Genomic DNA, 18780 nt, shown 5'->3' with positions numbered 1-18780 from the left:
ACCTTAGTTTCTTTTTTTTTTTGAACGATCCACCAACAGGGAAATTAAAAGAAAATTAGTTAATTCCTGTGCTACCTCTCCCCACATCCACACTTTCCTTCCCGACTGCCAATGGTCAGGGGTTATTATCCCTTCTAAAACAGCCATACTCCTTTCTTCTTTGGAAGTATTTTTAATTTTCCCCTATAATTGGATCCCAATGGGTTTCAGGGAATCAGGGAGTCCCCGGATCAGGGGAGTCATCCTCTCTGGGTCCACAGGTTTCATCATCAGGGAACTCTGGTTGGGCTTGAGCTCCTGATCACACATCGTTTGGAGACAGGCCACTTTCTGTACACTTTCCATTAACTGATCCACCGTACCTGTTATGGCAAGTGAGATCTCCCCTCTCCAAGGGGTTCAGCCCCCCAGCCCAGTATGCAGCTTTCTGGGTTAATGACCATAGGGCTCAGTGATTACCTGTAGTTTCGAACACATCCAGACCCCAATATCCTCCTGCTTCTGACAACAAAATTCCATCTCCCCCTGACAGGGACACTCTCCACACATATTCTGTCTCCAATTCCCTTGGAGTTCTCACAACCTTTTTTCAACTTTGTTAGTTCAGTTGCTGTAGATGGGACTTCTTTGGTGAGCACTTGAGGACTGTCATCGTTATTGTCCTTGTACAAATACCCTGTTTTAACCAGTGGATCCATGTGGGGGAGGCTTTCTGTGGTTTCCCTTGCCTTCTGCAAGTCTCCCTGAGGGTAAACTTGCTGTATCCCTTTCTCCAAAATCTTCACCTCTACCTCCGCCTGTGTATACACTTCCCTCAAGTGTATACTTTCCTCAGTTCTTCCTTCAATATAGAATTTTTATTTCTTTCCTCCTCCAACAATTGCATATTTTCCAACAGTTGTTCCTGCAGTGACATTATGACCATCTGCAGTGAGTCTGTTATGGCATCGGCTTGACAGGGCTCTTGTTACATTCCAGCTACAGTTGGTTTCACAAAGGTCTTTCTGTTAACCCTTTTAGCATCCCTTCAGTCCTTGTTCAGTTTTTCAGAGCACTTATGATTATTTTTTCTTTAATTTGGGTGGATTTAGCTCAGAAACATTTCTCTTCCAGTTTTTTTACTCCATATATGTCAGAAATTTTTGTTATCTATGAAGCTTTCTGAAGTGTTGGTGACTCCTGAGTGCATTTCCACCGGCAGACGCAAAGAGCACTGAGCCTGCCAACTTGAAGCTGGTAAAATATACACCAGCCACATGGGGAAAAGCACAGAGTCAGAGCTAAATAGCTCTCTTCTAAAAACTAATTGCTTCATAAAATACCTTTGAAAGGTTGTTGGAGGTTTCTGTTTGCACTTGTTAGGAAAGTGCTGCCCTCTGCTCACAGCTTCCAGCCCAAGCTGTGATGCCGCAAGAAATACCAGCACGGACATTACTGGCAAAGCCGGCCCCGGCTTGACATCACCAAAATTTCCCTGGGAAGTGTGGCCTCACTCAGGGCAGGAGCAGAAACTTGGCTTTAAGTACAGGAGACCAGGAAGACAAAGCTGCCCAAAAGGCAGCGCTGTAAGAAATGCCGGGGGCCAGCGAAGGGACAGTGCCGGCTTCCAGGAGGGCAAAATCTGAAGCTGTCCCCAGAGGGCTGCCGCAGGCACCGTTTGAACCCCTGCCTGCTGAGTCAAGACCAAGACACGCCTGCAAGAGAAGCTGTTTAGCAAAAGTTAAACCCTTTGGAAGAAGATGCCTTTGATGACTTAAAACTACCACCGTTCCCCTGCAGGAATATCATCACGGGATTCGCTATTGGAATCTATCAGACACAACAAATTTTTGTGATCCACAAGATTATCAGTAAAGCCATTATTATTAAAATTACTAGTAACGCTGAGTCCTAATATGATTTACACATTTCATTATAGTTTAGAGTACAGTCTTATCAACGCATGTTTTTTTAATCTGTATTAGCGGCTTTTTTTTTTAATGTCTTTTAAACGTAGATCTTGCGTGCAGTGCTTTTGTGCAAATACCAATGATAACCAATTGATAAGTGACTCCTGTAAATTAAAATGATACTGGAAGTAAAGTATCAAAAAATTATTTCCCTTATACCTTCCTGTATAATTTGGGGATTTACAACATATTGAAGCATTAGAGATTATACGTGTGTGGTATGTATATTTATTATACGTTTTTCATATATTTCTTGTTTTTCTGTGTGTTTTGTGAAGGTGGGAAATATCTGAATCTGAGGAGTCTTCAGAGAGGGAGCAGAAAATGTGTGGTTTGCTACTGTTCCTTCTCTTAAGACATGGTAATCCCAAAGCAAACAAAGGACGGAAAGGAAGAGTCACCAGGACCTACAATAATCTCACCACACCCATACTCTTGGCTTTATCTGGCCTTTCAAAGCCCGTGCTAGGCTTCATTCGCACAGTGGCTCGAACACAGGACAAATAATCCCGGCTCCTTTGTGGTGGTTCTACAGTGGAAAATATTTTTCTGGCAGAAACACAGGTGGTGCTTTTCTGTAGCCAGCCCCTGGGTGAGGTGGGCCCCGTGTTACAGCTGGTCTCCACGTTATAACTAGCTGTATGCTACCGTACACTAGCACGGAATCCCATGCACTTAGCTGAAAGTTGTCCTTGGGCAGTTTACCCAGCACACATACGACTGGACTTCGCTGTGGACACAGAGGCAGCCAAGGTGACTTTTTGCAAAAGCAGCTCAGGTCGGGTAGAGTTTTTAAATCTCTACGCAATGCAGTTTGCACACCTTCCATTCCTCCCATGGCCCATCTGGGTCTTTCATGTGACAGCAAACCTGACAATAAACCCATTGTGTCTCCAGCACAAGGGCAAAGTGCCACGGGAAGGTTTAGCCTCATTTCCTCGGCTGTTGAAGCTAAACATTAGCAGTAGCTCTAGCCTGAATACTTAATGTGAGCATACAACCTTTGTGCATGTGGTCTGTAGCCTCCCACCTGCATTTATGGTGTTTAGGAAAAACAGACCAAGAATAATCCACAAACTTATTTTAGAAGGAATTTATCCCATACTATTTTACTGAGAAAACACTGACTACTTTTCATTGAGATACTGACTGAAAAGATTCTTAATGTATCCCAGCAATTGCTTCCTTGATGGGTGATATACCTGGAAGGTTATGACACATTTGAGCCATTTTTCATGAGCATAGCTTTTTTAAAAAAAATTTCTAGTTATAAATAAATTAGAAATGTCTTGTCAGTCTCTTAACCCATTCACTTCTCAATTTCTGTAAGTGCTGGATAAAGCAGACAGGAACTTGGTTCTCTTACTCACCCATTGCCAGGTGCTTTAGAAAGAGCGTAACGCATTCCCAAAGGCAAATAGGCTGAAAATTCCTCATCCTGGTGACAAACAATACACTGGGATTTTTTTTCATGCAGAATGAACAGTACAAATACAAGAGAATTGAACAGAACAACAGACATTGCTAGTACAGTGAAATAAATACCTGCTAGATCATAAATATGTAATTTCACAACTATGCTCCAAGGTTTCTCAAAATCATACCAACAGAAAACAGACATAATTTGGGAACTTCATCATTATCAAAATAAAATTAAGTTATATATATAATTAAAATCAGTAATTTTAAAACGTGCTCAGTCCCACAGAAATAGCACTCTCGTAAAGGTACAGTCAAAGAACATGTTGGGCTAGAAGGCACTTCGAGATCTCAAACTACTGGAATCCCTGATCCTTTCACAGACTGTGGCACATCAAGACAACACCGTGAGTGCTTTAAAAGCATCACAACCAGAGTTTTTAAACTTTCCTCACAGCTGAGTCTTGCGATGAACTTCTACAACACTCTTCTGATTGTCACATGTTACCAACCTCCCTTTCTAGCTCTCTCTACATTTTCCCTCCAGCTGTGTCGTCTTGCCATGGGAGCTCAGGCTGAACCAACAGCACAGTGACAGGACTCAACAGGAGATTTAAAAGTTACTCACTTTTTAAATGAAATTGTTCTCTCCAGAACACTTTCTGCTTAAGGGACATTTCCACTGCATGGGCAGAGAAGGAAGGGAGAGAGCAAGACGATTCCAGCTGAAGAGTACTAAAGGAAAATCCCAAAAGTTCAACTACATCAAGGCATCTCACTTCTCTTATCAGAGTGTATAGGCTGTATTGTGCAAAATCACTAGCTAGCTTCAGAATCTCTGTTGCTCTGAATTTTTTCCTCTATACAGGAAAGAAAATGCTTACAAATACCCAATAATCATGCTAAAACAACAACCATCTGCATAAATATATACAAACTCATCTTGTAAATCAGAACTACTACAATAGTTCCTGTTTTAAAAACACCTCTTTATGATGACACCAACTTTCAAACACATCTCAACCCCTGCAGCGAGTGATTCACTTTCAGGAAGGTTTTAAGGAGCAAACATCACTGCTGCATGTGTCATAAGGGTTCTGGTTCTTGCTCCAGCTGTTTCTCAGGACTTTTGGGGTCCTCTGCCCAGCTTGCCAGCATCTAACATGGTTCTAAAAGGGCAGAGTAAGTCTCAAGCTCTTACAGACTTCCTAGCAAGGTATGGGTACTGCAGCTCTCCAGCCACACCACGTGCCTCCCTGGACATCATGCAGGCTTTCAGGCCAAGTGCTTCCCCTGTACTGGGACCTAGGCATCGGCATTCAAGAATCCAGTAAGTCAGAAGAGAGAAAGACTGACTTATATATTACTTTCCTTTTAAAAGATAGTAGATTCACATAAATATAAAAAACGCATGAAAGAGTTTCCAGGTGCAACAGTTCTTAGACCCTTTCTCTAGCTGAGTCTCTCCTGCACTTTTTTTCATGAACAAATGTGAAGACAGAGGTCATCACTGGCTGAGTGCAGAATGTCTTTCTTGTGGAACATTTGTATATGTCCACACTGGCACAGAGGTGCTGAGCAAAATTGACAATGCAGAGCTTCCTGAGACATTCTGGTAACTCCTGGATAAGGCTACTGAGGATGTTTTTTCATGTAGGCCAAGAGGTAGGCTGTTTCTCCCCTGTGGAGCAAAGAAAAAGCAAAACAAGATGTATTTTGGAAGATCTAGGTTGCAAGTAACCTCCCGTGTTTGCTCCTGCTCAGCTTTTTACGGTTTAGGTCAACTGAACTGGCCCTCTCCAGTGTTCCTGAGGCAGCACAAAGCTGACTGCCTGGCAGTGCTGTAGCTTATAGGAGGGATTCTCTCTCTCCATAGCGCGTTTTCTTGTGTTGGATCAACACAAAAAAGCATGGAGGAATCCTGACTGACACATTCAGTCACGATAGAGGGTCCAAGGGGCAACCATAAGTAGCAAGACCACTCCTGCAACACCATTTGTGACTACTCAGTAGTCCTGCAGGCTCCCGGTATAGTCATACACGTTCACATCAGAATAACCAGAATACAAGGATGCCTCTTCTACTCTTCTGCGTGCCCTGTACATCCCAGCCAAGATGCAGTTCAAACTGTTTGTCTTCCGTTCTCTTTGCTACCCTCATTCCAAACCCCAGAGGAGCATTAGCTAAAAACAGAGACGTGTTTGCTCACCAATGGAGGCTGGAATGTCCATAGGTGCATTTAACATCATCCCACAATACCTACAAAAGAAAAAACGCATAAGGGGAGGCTGGTAAAAACCTCTTAAGAGTGGCATTGTGATACCAGCACAGCAATCCTCATAAGCATGGTGTAAGTGGTATTTCCAGGAACTAAACATGGTTTTGCTTTTACCCTTTGAGGAAAACCAGTTCCTTTGCGTCTTCTGAGCACATACATTAAACAGATCTAGAGTACATAAAAGTAGGGTAAACTGAAAATGTCTGCTACTGCAAACCAGGACCCGAGGCCTTGTTTGGTACAGAAGCCAGAGCCGCTTTGCCCTCAGCTCAGAGTATGCTGTAGCAGAGGAATGAGGTGCACAAAGCTCTGCAGCTTCAGTTTTCTTTCCTGGTTCTCTTCAATCAGCAGTCAGTCAGAGTGAATGAGATCTGAAGGAGTGTCCAGGAAGCTACACAAGAAATGTGGATTTGTGTCCTCACCTGGCAAACCTCAGAATCGTTGAAGCAATACCATTTATGTTCTGTGAGACTTCGAATATAGGCACAATAGTGTCCACAACTAGTTGATCCTGAGTGAGCAACAACGGCAAAAAGCTCGTACTGCCAGGCAGCCTGTGAAGAGCCAAAGAGTAACTTTCAGTACAGCAATTCTCATTTGCCGTTGGCTGAAGAGAATCAGCAGCTGCGACAGCAAGAACGTGCATTTCTTAAGGAAAAAAGAGAAAGATTAGATCAGCCTTGAGGATCCTGCCTTTTTCACTCTTACCCTCAGAGTTTTGCCTGCCAGCTATGGGCTGGCAGCCTCCCTGGAGATCACAGGAATATGAAAAAGGCAGTAGGACAGAAAAGGGGTTACACCACAGCCAACACTACGCCACCAAGGTTTTCCTGTTGCCACGCTTTCCCTTGTTGTTTCTCAGTAAGGGGAACAGATCCACAGCATGGTGGATTACTCTCAGCTCACAGCAAAGCTGTCCTCTCCCTGCTAACCTCAGCTCTGTGGCAAACAGCACTGCACGGGGAAACCACCAGGAACGGAGTTCCCCTGTCTTGGACTAGCGATTTCTGCAAGGCAGTAGGTCTACTGCTTGCTGAGGCCAACTTGCCCTGGAGGCTGAATCACAGGATAGAAGGTGCTTCTAAGACACTTTTTACAATGTCTAGATTTGGTCATTCAGGTTATTTTTTTTTTGTAAAGCCTGATTTTTGTCCTTATGGCAGAAACCTCCAGTTACAGTGCCTTTGATGATTTAAACTGAGCACAGAAAGTTGAATAATGTCTGAACCAGTTAAAACCATGAGATGTGAGACAACATGAAGCACAAGTAAAGCCTGTGACACACATTTTTAAGACAGGTGCTTTGAACTGAGGCAAGTACTGGTGTGATCTCTTAAATTTTTATAAGACTTGAGCAGAGGGGAGAAGAAAATCTGCCCTTATTAAGCAGGGCATTAGGAGTATCTCACCTTCTCATTGTCATCTGCTTGGCACTGGTTTTCTGTCAAGATTGCATTGAAATCAAGGTCTTGTGGGAATGGCAGATAGTGACTAAGCTTGTGAATGTAGGCTGATTGTTCAAAGCAGAAGCGCTTTAGGTGTATTGTCAGAGTCTGTGGCAGATGGACTAGCTTCATGCTCTGTAAAGCAGTTAAAAAAATGCAATTGAAAACTAAGGAACAAACCCTGGGGAGGTGGAGTGGAAACAGCTATTGACACATAGCGTAGAGAGCAGTCAGTGCTATAGTGAACGATTGCCAATTCCACCAGACATCAGATGCCAAACCTTTGTAGTTCATTTGCACACAAGACATGTACAGGTAACACAGCTGTGATAACTAAGTTTCTCAATTTCAGCATGATCAGCACCCAGCTTGGGTATCTCATCAGCTGCTTTGTTTCTCATCTGCTTTCTTAACCCTAGGTTGATAGCACTAGGTTGGCGAGGAGAGGCAAGCCAACTTCCTTGTGGCTTGCAAGCACTAGAGCTCTGTGGAGGACGCCAAGCTGACAGCGCATTCCTTCCAGCACTGCCTTTGTTGATATTGCTGCTGCTGCCATGGCTGCCACCAAGACACATGGATGCATCGTGGCCTCAGAGGTGGCCCACTGGTGAAAATGATGTGGAAAGTCCCCTCCAAGCGTTGAGCTGGGCACTCTCCCTCACACACCTCTCTCTTCAATGCACTTGGCTCTGCACAAAACAGCTAATTCATTGGCTGGCAGAGACCAATACTGTAAATACAGGGAGCCCAGTGGCGAGCAAGAAATGAAGTCACCCTACAGTAGCCTACTTTTATGTATATGCATAGCTCCAAAAACATATTCTTGTCTACCCCTCGAGCTACTAAGTGATGTAAAGCCCTGTCATGGAAGCACAACATAAACCAAGAGAAGCTTTTCTGCTGCTACCTCTCTTGGTGACTTACATTAAAACCCATAAAAGCATTATTTTGGTGCTAGAGCTACATCTACAATCGGGAACTTTCTAACAGGAAAGATGCATGTGGCATATACCTAACTGACATTGCTGTGCTGACAGGTCTGAGTTGTTGATCTCCTCTTAAACTGATATGGTTGAGTCCCTCCCCCACCCTCCCAGTTCTTGGTATGAGACACATATGGGGAAATAATTCTCCAATTACCTGCAGAAAAGGTGTTTTTCTTCCACACTGTACACAGAAACACATGTTGTGAACATTCAACTCTTCTGGATGGAAGAAGTATTGCAGACAGTCCTCCTATGAAGACAGAGATTTCTTTCAACTGAATTCCTTCAAGCCGGGTTTCTATTTCTACTTGTGCAGAGTACATGCAAAGAGCAAAGCTACAGAAGGCATATTTTATTCAAAGGACAAAAGATTGCCTGGCAGCCTAAAAAAGGGTACCCCCTTTTTCCTAACTGCTGGTGTGATTACATTAGTTGAAAAAAATAGATTACCACATTTTCTACAAAAAATATGTTGATGTATAAGTGTCTTTTATACCTACTTCAGAGCCTTAGAGGTTTTGAAAGAGGCTCCCTCAGGCTGAAATGGTATAAAGTGGTCATAGAATAAATAAGGTCCAAAGGTCCAGCATCACCTGAAAATCCACTGTCTATTTGTGGCAGCACCTACATAGCCACCATCACTGCTGTATCTGGATATCAAACAGCAGCACTGATTTAACAGTAAAAGAACACTGCACTGGGAAAATGTAGTGTGTCTGGCTGGGGATTACAAGTTATCTAGGGCACCTCACTGTGGTATCTAAGGTCTCACAGGTACACATCACTGTGTAGCACAAGTCTTTGAATCTTACAGAGTATTTAGTCAACACTCTTTAGAGCAGCGATTCAAGGACTTTATCTTCTGTTCCTCATATAAATTTTTTTAGAAATTTAGAACCCCTCAAAACAAAGAAGAAACATGAATGAGAGAAGTTCACCTCAAAGCCCCAGACACCCTGCAGAGATTCTAGATGACTCCCAGGATGCACCAGGGCTGCAAGGAGAAGGCTCACACAGTGAACAGAGAAGAACCTTCTTCCTGAGGAAACAGTGCTGCCACTGAACTTACCAGAGTCCTCAGTGCTTGAGAATTGGAATCCAACACTGGGAGTGGAAGGGTTAACATGCTGCTGTTCCTCTTTGTTTCATGAGAGCATTTCTGACAGGCCAGGTGCTCCTGTACACAGATAGTGTACAAACCATTCAGCTCTTCAACCTGAAGGGGTAAAAAAAAAAAAGAAAAAAGAAATGCACATGGCTGACTTCAAAGAATGGAGGAGCTGTGTCAAGACATGCCAATAAATGCTTAAAGAAATTTGGGGAAAAAGAAATGCAAGGTAAGTAAATTCAGTGTTGCAAGATCAATCTTTTTGTTAAGTAACCCTGGCATGCCCTAAAAGTAGTATGAACAAAAGTTAATCATGTTTCAAAATTCTGAAGCCTATGAAATCAAGATTCTCTCTCCCATTTGAAAGATGAAAGATTCAAATAGGGGGTAATTTTAAGAATGTCATTTAGGATAATTGTCAACGAACACGATTCTTCTTCAAGAAGCAGAGGAAATGACACATGACAAGGGCCAAAGGACCTGGTGGTCCTTTTGGTCACTGTCCTTACCAGCTCTGGCTTTGCCATCTGCTCCTTTATCAAGTTCCAGAGAGTCAGAAAGAGCTGGGCAGCATCATACTGTACGAACACTGGACAAACAGAAAACACCACCTCAGTCAGTATTATGAACAGTACCAAGCACAGATTTCCCACAGATGGCAAAGGGAAATTTATTGTCCCCCCTTCAGATCCAGTCTCTTGTTCCCTTGCCACTCCCTGCCAGCACAGAGCTTAGACTGGAAAAGAGTCGCAATGTCTCCCTGTGACCTGAGCAAGCAGTGGGAAAAGACGGGAGGTCTTGAGTGCCCCATTGTACAAACCAGAGCAAAAGTCATGTCCTTGTCACCAGATGCGGGGCCAATACCCAATACCTACCAGAAAATAGGGCTCAGATGTCTCATTGAATTGAGGGTTGCATTTATTTGAGTCCTTCTTACAAACAATACAGAGAAGATTCTGTTCTCTTTCTCACCTTCGTAACTGCACAAACTTGTCTCCCCCACCCCCTCGCCAAGGCTGTAACACTCCTGAGTGCTGAGGTAAAAATGATAGGGAGGCCTATGCATATGTCTCATCCACAGAATGCTATAAACCCCTTGATCCCTACCCAGAGAAAAAGCACAGTTTCAGGACAGGAAGCCAAGGATGATGTAGTAACATTATGCTTCAGCTTTTCACTCTGGATAAACTGGTGTATTAAAAAACCTAAGATGGTGGGATACAGCTCAATGCACAGCTTGCTTAGAACGGCTCAGAAGAGAATTGCTTCAAGACTGAACTTAGGGAGGAAAAAAATCCACGTCCTTGAATGCAAAGAACTAATATTCTCAGCTCGTATCAAAGCTCAAGCTCAAAGCTCAAGCTTAAAGCTCAAGATTTAAGAACTGGGCAAAACCTACACATAGTTCAGCAAAATCTTGATATTTCTAGATACCTCTATGCTTGATCATAGCTGAAACAAATTTTGTGGAATAATCCAACACCCTGAGGTGGAAGTGCTTTCAACTTCCCTGCAAGTCTGCAGGTACTGACTTCAGCTGGGGTCTAGTCAGATTGCAGACATCCCTGACTAAATGAAGCTCAGAAAACACACTCTTCCTCATGTCTAATAGCACATCTGTGATTCAGGTAAAGCACTGCTTGCTGGGATAGAGGACTTCATGAACTACACCTGAATTTTAAAGCACTGCAACAAGGTGGGAAACAGTCAAGCTTTACAAACTCTTTGGGCATCTCTTTCATTGGAAGAGAGAAGGCAGAATGCAGAGCCATTCAGTCTCAGGGATAAAAAAATTATACAAACAGAAATATTCATGTTATCTCATGTTAATATAGGTCTGGGCTGGCTACCATCTGTCCCTTTCAGTACTGTCCTGTTTTGACTTTTATATAATAAAGATCAGGGCATTTGGATATACTGTGTGTATTTGTGTACATAAATAGAGCCTCACCATCCCATTGCCACTGGTCACCTGTACACTTAACCTCTCTCCTTTGGGACCTCCCAGGTGGAGGTTAAGCCAGCAAATTCTCCTCTCTGCCCTTGTAACAAGGGACAGGAAGGATATGGTTTCTATCCTTGGGGATCTGGGTGAACGCAGTATCTTTTCAACATAATCCCTTCCTTCTAATAAGAAATAGAAGCTGTTTCACTATTATCATACCAGTATAGCGAGACAAATCAAGCTATAAGCCGTCCTCTCTCTGCCCTGCACAGTCCTTTCCCTCTGGCCAGTATCAGTAGCTGAGTCTTCCAGCAGTCTGATAGTCTTCCCACCCTTTGGACATCAGCAAGGCTATCCAGCAGGGGCTTTTTTCCCCCCTCTTCACAAGTAAGACACAGCATCTCACTCACAACTGGGAGGTAGCTACAAAGAGCATTACGTCATCATGCACCTAACTCCTCACATTTCTGAATCTCCGAATGAGACGTCAGAGTCTGCACAGCTTGTTAGTGCTTGATAAACAACATCCCTGGTCAGCAGAGGTGGGCCTGAGACAGCACTGCTTACATTTTACTTTGTATGCTGAAAGACAGCAAGCGAGGTTTACAGGAGAAACAGCTTTCCGCTTGCCACACTGCATCTCCTCCAACAGCAGGAGCATCTGGTATGGGACATTCCTCCTCTTCTGCACAGCATGTAGTGGCACTGTGATCCTATAAAGAGGAGATGCAACATGAATGGTAATAGAGTGGTACAACGGAGAAATATTAGACATGACACCTGAAGGAGCAGAGGTGGATAGCACAGAGAGCAACTCAAGAGGAACCAGAATGGGCATGTTCTTAGCAAAAGAAGGAAAAAGGGGAAACAGACACCTGCACTAGCTCATCCCACCGTGAAGGCTACCAGTTCTAAAGTATAAGGACACAACCGTGAGTTGCCCTGTTCCTGAACAAGGGGCAGAGTGAGCAGGACCTAAAGTGCTTTCTGGACTCTAGAAACAATATTAATTACAGCCAGTTTCAGAGCTGTTCTTGCCTCCTACCTGTTCATGCCTTCATTCTCAATATATCCTCAAAATTTTGTGGGCATGTATATCATAATGCTTGTACTTCAACTATATGCCAATGGGAAAGCCCTTTATCCTCCCTAGATTTGTTGCAGTCCACCAGTTTTTCTGAGTCTTTTTTCAAATAACAATGGTAACCTACTGTCTACATTATTAAACTTTGCCCATTTATGACACTTCTTATCTCTGCACGTCTGTAACTTGTCTTCTTTCCCCTCTGTGCACTGGTGAGTGTATAAGAAATTTGGAGAAAGGACAACTGAAGAAGGATGATCCACTTAGATGATTAAAGCTGCAGTGAACTGAGTAAACTGAAAACAAATCAAACCAGTTATCTGTGTGGTTGGTAGGAAGGCAGAAGCCCAAATCCTCCTCACAAACAAGTAGAGAGCACAGTCAAGCAACACACAATAACACTATGTATTCTCTATCCGCCACAATCTGCAACTTACTCTCTACCAGGTGCTAGCCAGGACAATCAGGGACCAGAGGCTATGGATCACAGTATGTTTGTGTTTACATGCTTAAAGTTACAAAATTAATAGTGGATATGGTTACACACAACACATCCTTTACTTATAACGGCCTATGAGTGTACCTGGAATAAAATCATATCCTGTTATGGAAAAGAGATATGAGTCAAAGTCTCAGGACTGCAGCTTACCAGCATGCAAATGGCATGTGAATCATAGATGACTAACAAGTCAGAAAACTGCAACTCCTACCTTTGCAAGCCTTAGTCTGTATACAACGGGCACAACAAGGCAGAGACCTTGCTGAGTGAGCTGAAAGCATCTTGCTAGCACCTTGATGACCCAAGCCTTCAAGTGTACATCCCATATGAAAAAAAAGGAGTGGAGACAACAGAGCAACAATGGAAGTATCTCAGGTAGTTCAAACAGGCAGTACCTTCGAAGTATCCTAGTGAAGTGTATATTCATGAAGAACATTTGGAGCAGAGAGTTCAGACAGCAGCTCTGTCCAACGTTGTACAGTCCAATAGCTCCTGTACTCATAAAAAAAGAAGTGATGCCTAGCGATAGGTACAAGAAAAGAAAGTGAAAATTATTTGAAAGTGGCAAACTCCACTTGCACGTATTCAGTCATTCTGTGCATAGGCCCAGCATCTTGGTCAGATCTGAGAAAGCGTTCAATTTATTCTTACATTCCTCAAGCAGACAACATTTATTTTTGTTTAGCAACTGACAGGAAAAATCCAAGTAAGCCTAGATTATGATACTCAGATGCCTCCCAGCTCCTCTATTTTCAGTCCTCTCACAACATATCTAAATACAAAACTTAAAAAAAAACCCACATCAAACTCAGAAGTCAAAGGCTGCCTGTATGACAATTTTTATTCAGTCTTTTACACAGCCAGGCTTAATAACAAAATGAAGAGCTACATGTAGGACCACATGCTAGCTGTCCACCACACAGGCCTTGAGTTTCCCCTTCAGCCTACCCCTGCTATTCTTTGTCTCAGTTTCAAAGAAAGGAACTAGCCTGAGAGAAGTGGAAAAAGCATGTCACAGCTGTTCACAATGCATATAAAAAGACAACATATTCTGTGCCCCAAAGTCATCACGGTCAGAAATCAGTTTTTCTTCTGAAGTCAGAGTTTTTCTTCTGAGAGAGGACATAAAACAGAAACTCAGAACACCTCTGAAATGCATACAGTCGGTGGTACAGGAGGGCTCTAGCTGGTATAGTACAGCACGTACACCTGAAATACTAACAACAGCTTTTGAGAGGCCAATCTAGTGATGCAGCAGACTACCTAGGGCCTAGTCCACTGTTTAGCAAATCCAGAAGCAATGCTGACTGTGTTTGGAAAGAGACAGGGCCAGCATCTACACCTTTCAGCTGCAATGGCCAATTTGAGGGGAAAAAGCTCTGAGATCGTCATGTAATCCCTTCCCAAAAAAAACAAAGTGGAAAGGCAAAATGATAATTGTCTGTATATTCCTCAGAGAAGAGGTAAAGAATCAGAGAAAATAAAGCCTAAGGACAGAGAACAAACCAGCAGGCATTAGAAACAGAAAATATGAGAGCAAAGAATAGACAAAACATTATTACCATTTTTTAAGTCTGCCACACCAAATACTGGTGTTAGCCTCTGGTGCTGGGCCTTTGGCTCTTCAGCTTCTTTTTTATTACTTTGTACTTCTGCTTCTGCCTTCATGGTCTCACTTAGCACCAGATCTAGTTTCTTACTTCTTTCTTGACGTCCAATTCTTTGTCCCATCAACAATATTGTACAAAGACAGGAGGACTGCAGAAAGACATGGAGAGATCAGAAAGACGGCAGCACCCAGAAACATGAGATTTGTCTTTGAATTTGGTATTTTCATCATGAAAAATCTGGAACGTCAATAAAATTAGTAACATTACTGTGATGGCATTTGGTATATTTGAATTAACATAGGTACTGTAGGTGTGCATGCTCTTGGCAAGGTAACAGACATGGGGCTTGACAGCAACTGCATATCCTGCCTTCCTTTTGTGGCTAAATAAATAATTTAACCTTTGGTTCCACAGAAACAGCTCCATCTAGCCAGGGAACTCTAGATATCCTCTGTTCAAGAAGACTTGATAAATAATCTGTCCAGATGGCAGATACTGCAAAACTCCTCTGTTTAATAAAAGTAATGCTTTATCACCCGAAGTATCCCAAGTATTCAAAAGGGCAAATTTCACCTTTTCCAGACTTTTGAGCTGATAAACATTTGTTTGTTTCCTGTACTGGTCTCTCTGCAGTTTTTAAGCACCTTAGTCACAGCTCTACCTGGCACTTTGGACTCTGTAAAGGCATTTAAGCACCTAAATATCAGTTTCTTTTTATGCTTCCTTAAGTTATCACAGGCAAAGTAACTGTTTAAGCAAAAGAACCATTATAATGCCTTGACTTTCAAAGGACTATTGAACAGACCATTACTTCAACAGTCTCTTACGACTCAGCTACTGGCTCTTTTAAGTAAAAATTAAAACAAAACCAAAAAACCACCAAACCAAAGCAAAGCAAAAATACACAAGCAAAACAATGTGACAAGTGTTCAAATGCTATTACACAAAAATTAAACTTTTTAAAAAGCCCACCTCCAACGGGGAGGCAGAATCAGATAAAAAAAGGATATGCTTAGGGAAGCAATTGGGGTAGGAGGGGTGGGGCAGCAACAGACCACAGAACAAATGCTCAGAAATTGTAATTTTACAAATATTAAACAGCACATAAAATGAACCTGAGGCCAGGTGCTGAAAGAATGAAAAAAGCTCCCAAGAAAGGGAAATGAAAAAAAAAGCTGGTTCTGCCTTTCACAAAAAGAAAATCTGCACTTTAAAAGCAGGTTATTTTCCAGGTTAATTGTATCAAAGTTTCTAAAGACTTTGTCAGGCAAGGAAACTAGGAATGGATTTTTTTCTTCCAGTTGTTACTTTTAAGCTTAAGTATACTTTTTCCTAACTGTACTTTTGATTCTTTACTTTTGAATTCAAAGTATCATACACTCATATTCACTAAATACTGTTGAATTTGCTGAGGATTTTTATTTGGGAAAAAAATAAACTCAGACATTCAAAGAGATTCAAGAATATTGCTTTTTATGTCCAAACCCAGAACAGCTGTGCAGGAAAAGAATTCGATTTCTTCCTCGTCAAAATGGAGTCTGAACTCATACTGCCTTTTTCCCTGAAAATGATTTAATGAGGAGTTCAGGTTTCCAAAAGCCCAGCTGGACTGGGAGCCCATCTTTGCTTGTACAGCAAGAACCAGAGGGTTTAGTTGCTATTATATCAGCCAGAAGGTAAGTAATGCTCACAGCCAGTGAGGATGCTGGAGGAGACAGAAGGGAGGGGGATAGGCAGAGCAGAGGTAGCTAAACAGCCACTAGGGATGGACAGGGGATGAGGCACACTTGCAAGAAACAGCTTTTGGCAGGAGAGGTAGGATTAAGGGTGGGATGAAAGGGCAAGCTCAGGGCTAAAAGTCTTTGGGTGACTTGAGAAATAGGTAGAAAGATATTAGGGCAGGGAGATACAGAGATGGGGGGATTTGGGTCTCTGGTTTGATGAAGACTCTCCCCCAGGCACCCGAGAGCTATTACCAGGAGCCCCAGTGCAGGAGCAGACATGAACACAACGTCCCAACCCTTGCATGGAACTGCCTCATTTTGGCTATCAGAAATACCTCATTCCTATGGTTTGCACTTGACCTTTCTTTCCCTACATAAACGTATAAAAAACTGGTGAGTGAGCCTAGGAATTGAGAAGCAGGCTCGCCGCTTGCCCCCTATTTCTCCTCTCTGACTGGAGTAGCCAGGGTCGCTTCTCAGTTTCCTTTGTGGGTCAGGGGTAGGACTCGGTGCCCGCTCCCTCAACGCACGTGGCTCGGCCAAACCAAGCAACCACGCTAGCACTAGGCAGAGAAAAGGTAGCAGCAAGCCCCTCCTGTACCCTCCACCCTGTCATCAGCTAGCCCGCTTACTCGCCCTCCCTTTCGCCCCAGCCTGCTCCACAGCCTATCTGCCCTCCCAAGACACCAGCCTCTCACGACAAAACCCCCCAGTGGAGCCTTCGCAGCCCCCGAAGCCCACCTCCGCCTGAGGAGGGCCACTGGTGGCCTCTGTCCCTCGTCGCCCCTTCCCCACCTTCGCGGCTCCTCTCTCCTCAGAGGTACCTCGGGGAGCGGGCGGCGGATGGCGGGCGGCGCCGGGGCGGGAGGGGGCTGCGAGGCAGCGACCCCCGAGAAACAGATGGCGGCCCTGAGGTGCTGCGCGAAGTGCTGCTGCGGGGACTGGAGCCCCTCACCTCCGCTCTCCTCTTGGATGCGACTGAAACTTCCCACTTCGCTGTCAAACGACGCCTTTGTTCGGCTCCTTTTCTTCCCCCCCCCCCCCTTTACTCCCGGCGCACTGTGGCTCTGGCTCGTCTTATCTGACAAACCGTTAGAAAGAGGTTTTTTACCAGTTCCCGCAGGACCAGGAGCGCTTCGAGCCTGGGCAGGCGCTCCCGTTCACACCGCACCCGCTGACGGCGGCCCGGACACCGCGTCTCCTCGCGCCGGAGCTCAGTGCCTCACTCCGGCGGGCCGGGCCAGCCGCCGCCACCCGGGAGCCCCGCGGCCGGCGGCAGCGAGCGGCGGGCAGTGGGGACGGGGAGGGCAGCGGCGCAGCGGGCTGCCCCGGCGGTGCTGCTAGGCGGAGCGGAGCTCAGCTCTGCCGCCTGCCCGCTTTTCTCGCCGGCCACATCAGGGGGCGCCCGCTCCGCCGCTTTTAGTTTTCGTTTCCCGCTCCGCGCAGCCCAGGGACAGAAAGTGAAACTCGCTCAGCCGTGGCCCGCCGCGCCGCCTCACGCCTACCCCGGCCGCCGCGAGATGGCGGCACCTCACGGCAGCGCCGGCCCGCGGGGCGGGGCGGGGCGGGGCGGGGCGGGGGGGGGGGGGGAAGAAAGGCAACTGGGGGGCCGGCGCCCCCTTTTTCCTCAGGGGCTGCCCACTCGTCTCCGGGGCCATGGGCCGGGATGAACAGCACCGGGGCAAAGCAGCCAGACCCCCCCTGCCTGCCACGCCTCAGCCTGGTTTCCTCTGGGCAGAGGCAAGAGTGAGTTTTAAATGGAGGGGTGAGAAATTGAACTCTGCAGAAAAAAAAACCCCAAGAAACAACTAAAAAACCAAGAAACAATCAAAAAAAAAAAAAAAACCAAGAAACAACCCTCTTCGGCAGAGGCAGTACCTCAGGGGGTTTGTTCTGCCCACGCTTTGCATGGTGGCTCATTACCTCTCAAAAGCAGACATGCTTTCGGCCTGGCATTTGTTGGGTTTAGCCACAAAGCAACAGAAAAGCCAAACTCTTGTGAAGGCCTACAGTAGCCTACCTAGAAGTAAGAAATAGCTCATTTAAAATAACCCCAAATAAGTAACTCCCTTAAAAACATAACCAATGTGGCAAACTGAAAGATTCAGCAGTTTCCCACATGATGGTGGGCTGTGGTGTGCAGTGGGACGTACGAATGGCAACACAACAGTAAACAAACACTCCAGCACCAACCTGAGCTGTGAGGTTTCAGGCCTCAATGAGTCACTTATGTCCTGACAAGCAGAAGTGTTTGGGTGGCCGCTTCTCCAGCGCATATCCTGGGTTTCCAGGCTTTCCCCTTCATCTTGTTTCTAGGGTCTGCAGGAGGAACAGAGGGGCACAACACCCCGTAAGGGAGCTTTGCTTGTCAGAGGGTGGCCACTGGCCCAGCTTTGCTCCACTTAAGCAGGTGGGAGAGCTTAAAGGTGAGTTATGCTGCCCTGCAGAGCTCTGCCAACTGGGGAAATGGTGGGGGTGATGTAGGGAGTCCTGCTATGTGTGTGAAATAAAGTCTCTGGGACCCCAGAAGGGAAGAGTCCCTGCATGGTTTGGCAAGGACACACCTGCCTACCCTTTATGGAGGAACTCCAGCTGGGTCAGAGACATCATGTCCTTCCCTTGCAGCTGCTGCCAGACAGTCACCAGGGGCAGGTTCAAACCCTAAATGCTTCCTCCCTCTCTGCCTATAGGATTGGTTTAGCAGGACATGAGGGGTTAATGAGGGGGAAGGTG

General features: G+C 44.9%; 1 protein-coding gene across 3 annotated transcripts; it reads right to left on the bottom strand.

The window, feature by feature from the left end:
• Positions 1-3477: 3477 nt before the first annotated feature.
• On the bottom strand, positions 3478-17567 carry USP18 (ubiquitin specific peptidase 18). 3 transcript variants are annotated; one of them, XM_064458799.1, is made up of 11 exons: positions 16789-17567; positions 14276-14471; positions 13109-13232; positions 11698-11843; positions 9695-9774; positions 9147-9293; positions 8232-8327; positions 7056-7226; positions 6069-6200; positions 5578-5627; positions 3478-5049 (listed from the first exon to the last, which is right to left on the bottom strand). In XM_064458799.1, exons 2-11 carry the CDS (start codon positions 14442-14444, stop codon positions 5001-5003), a joined length of 1164 nt encoding a protein of 387 aa, XP_064314869.1. In that variant the 5' UTR covers positions 14445-14471; positions 16789-17567; the 3' UTR covers positions 3478-5000. The 3 variants fall into 3 exon arrangements, with proteins under 3 accessions (XP_064314869.1, XP_064314885.1, XP_064314876.1); XM_064458815.1 differs by having other exon boundaries at positions 13109-13205; XM_064458806.1 differs by having other exon boundaries at positions 17003-17567.
• Between the last annotated feature and the right edge of the window lie 1213 nt (positions 17568-18780).

Source organism: Phalacrocorax carbo, chromosome 1 (genome assembly GCF_963921805.1).
Source record: "Phalacrocorax carbo chromosome 1, bPhaCar2.1, whole genome shotgun sequence".
Lineage (NCBI taxonomy): Eukaryota > Metazoa > Chordata > Aves > Suliformes > Phalacrocoracidae > Phalacrocorax > Phalacrocorax carbo.
The sequence above is the reverse complement of the archived record's forward strand: the minus strand, read 5'-3'. Positions and strand labels throughout refer to the sequence as shown.

Coding starts and splice junctions, on each gene's coding strand:
- USP18 (XM_064458799.1), bottom strand. CDS start 14,444: ATGGGACAAAGAATTGGACGTCAAGAAAGAAGTAAGAAACTAGATCTG. Junction 13,233..14,275: donor TGTGGCAGACTTAAAAAATG/GTAATAATGTTT, acceptor ACCTATCGCTAG/GCATCACTTCTTTTTTTATG. Junction 5,628..6,068: donor ACGATTCTGAGGTTTGCCAG/GTGAGGACACAA, acceptor TTTCTTTTGTAG/GTATTGTGGGATGATGTTAA.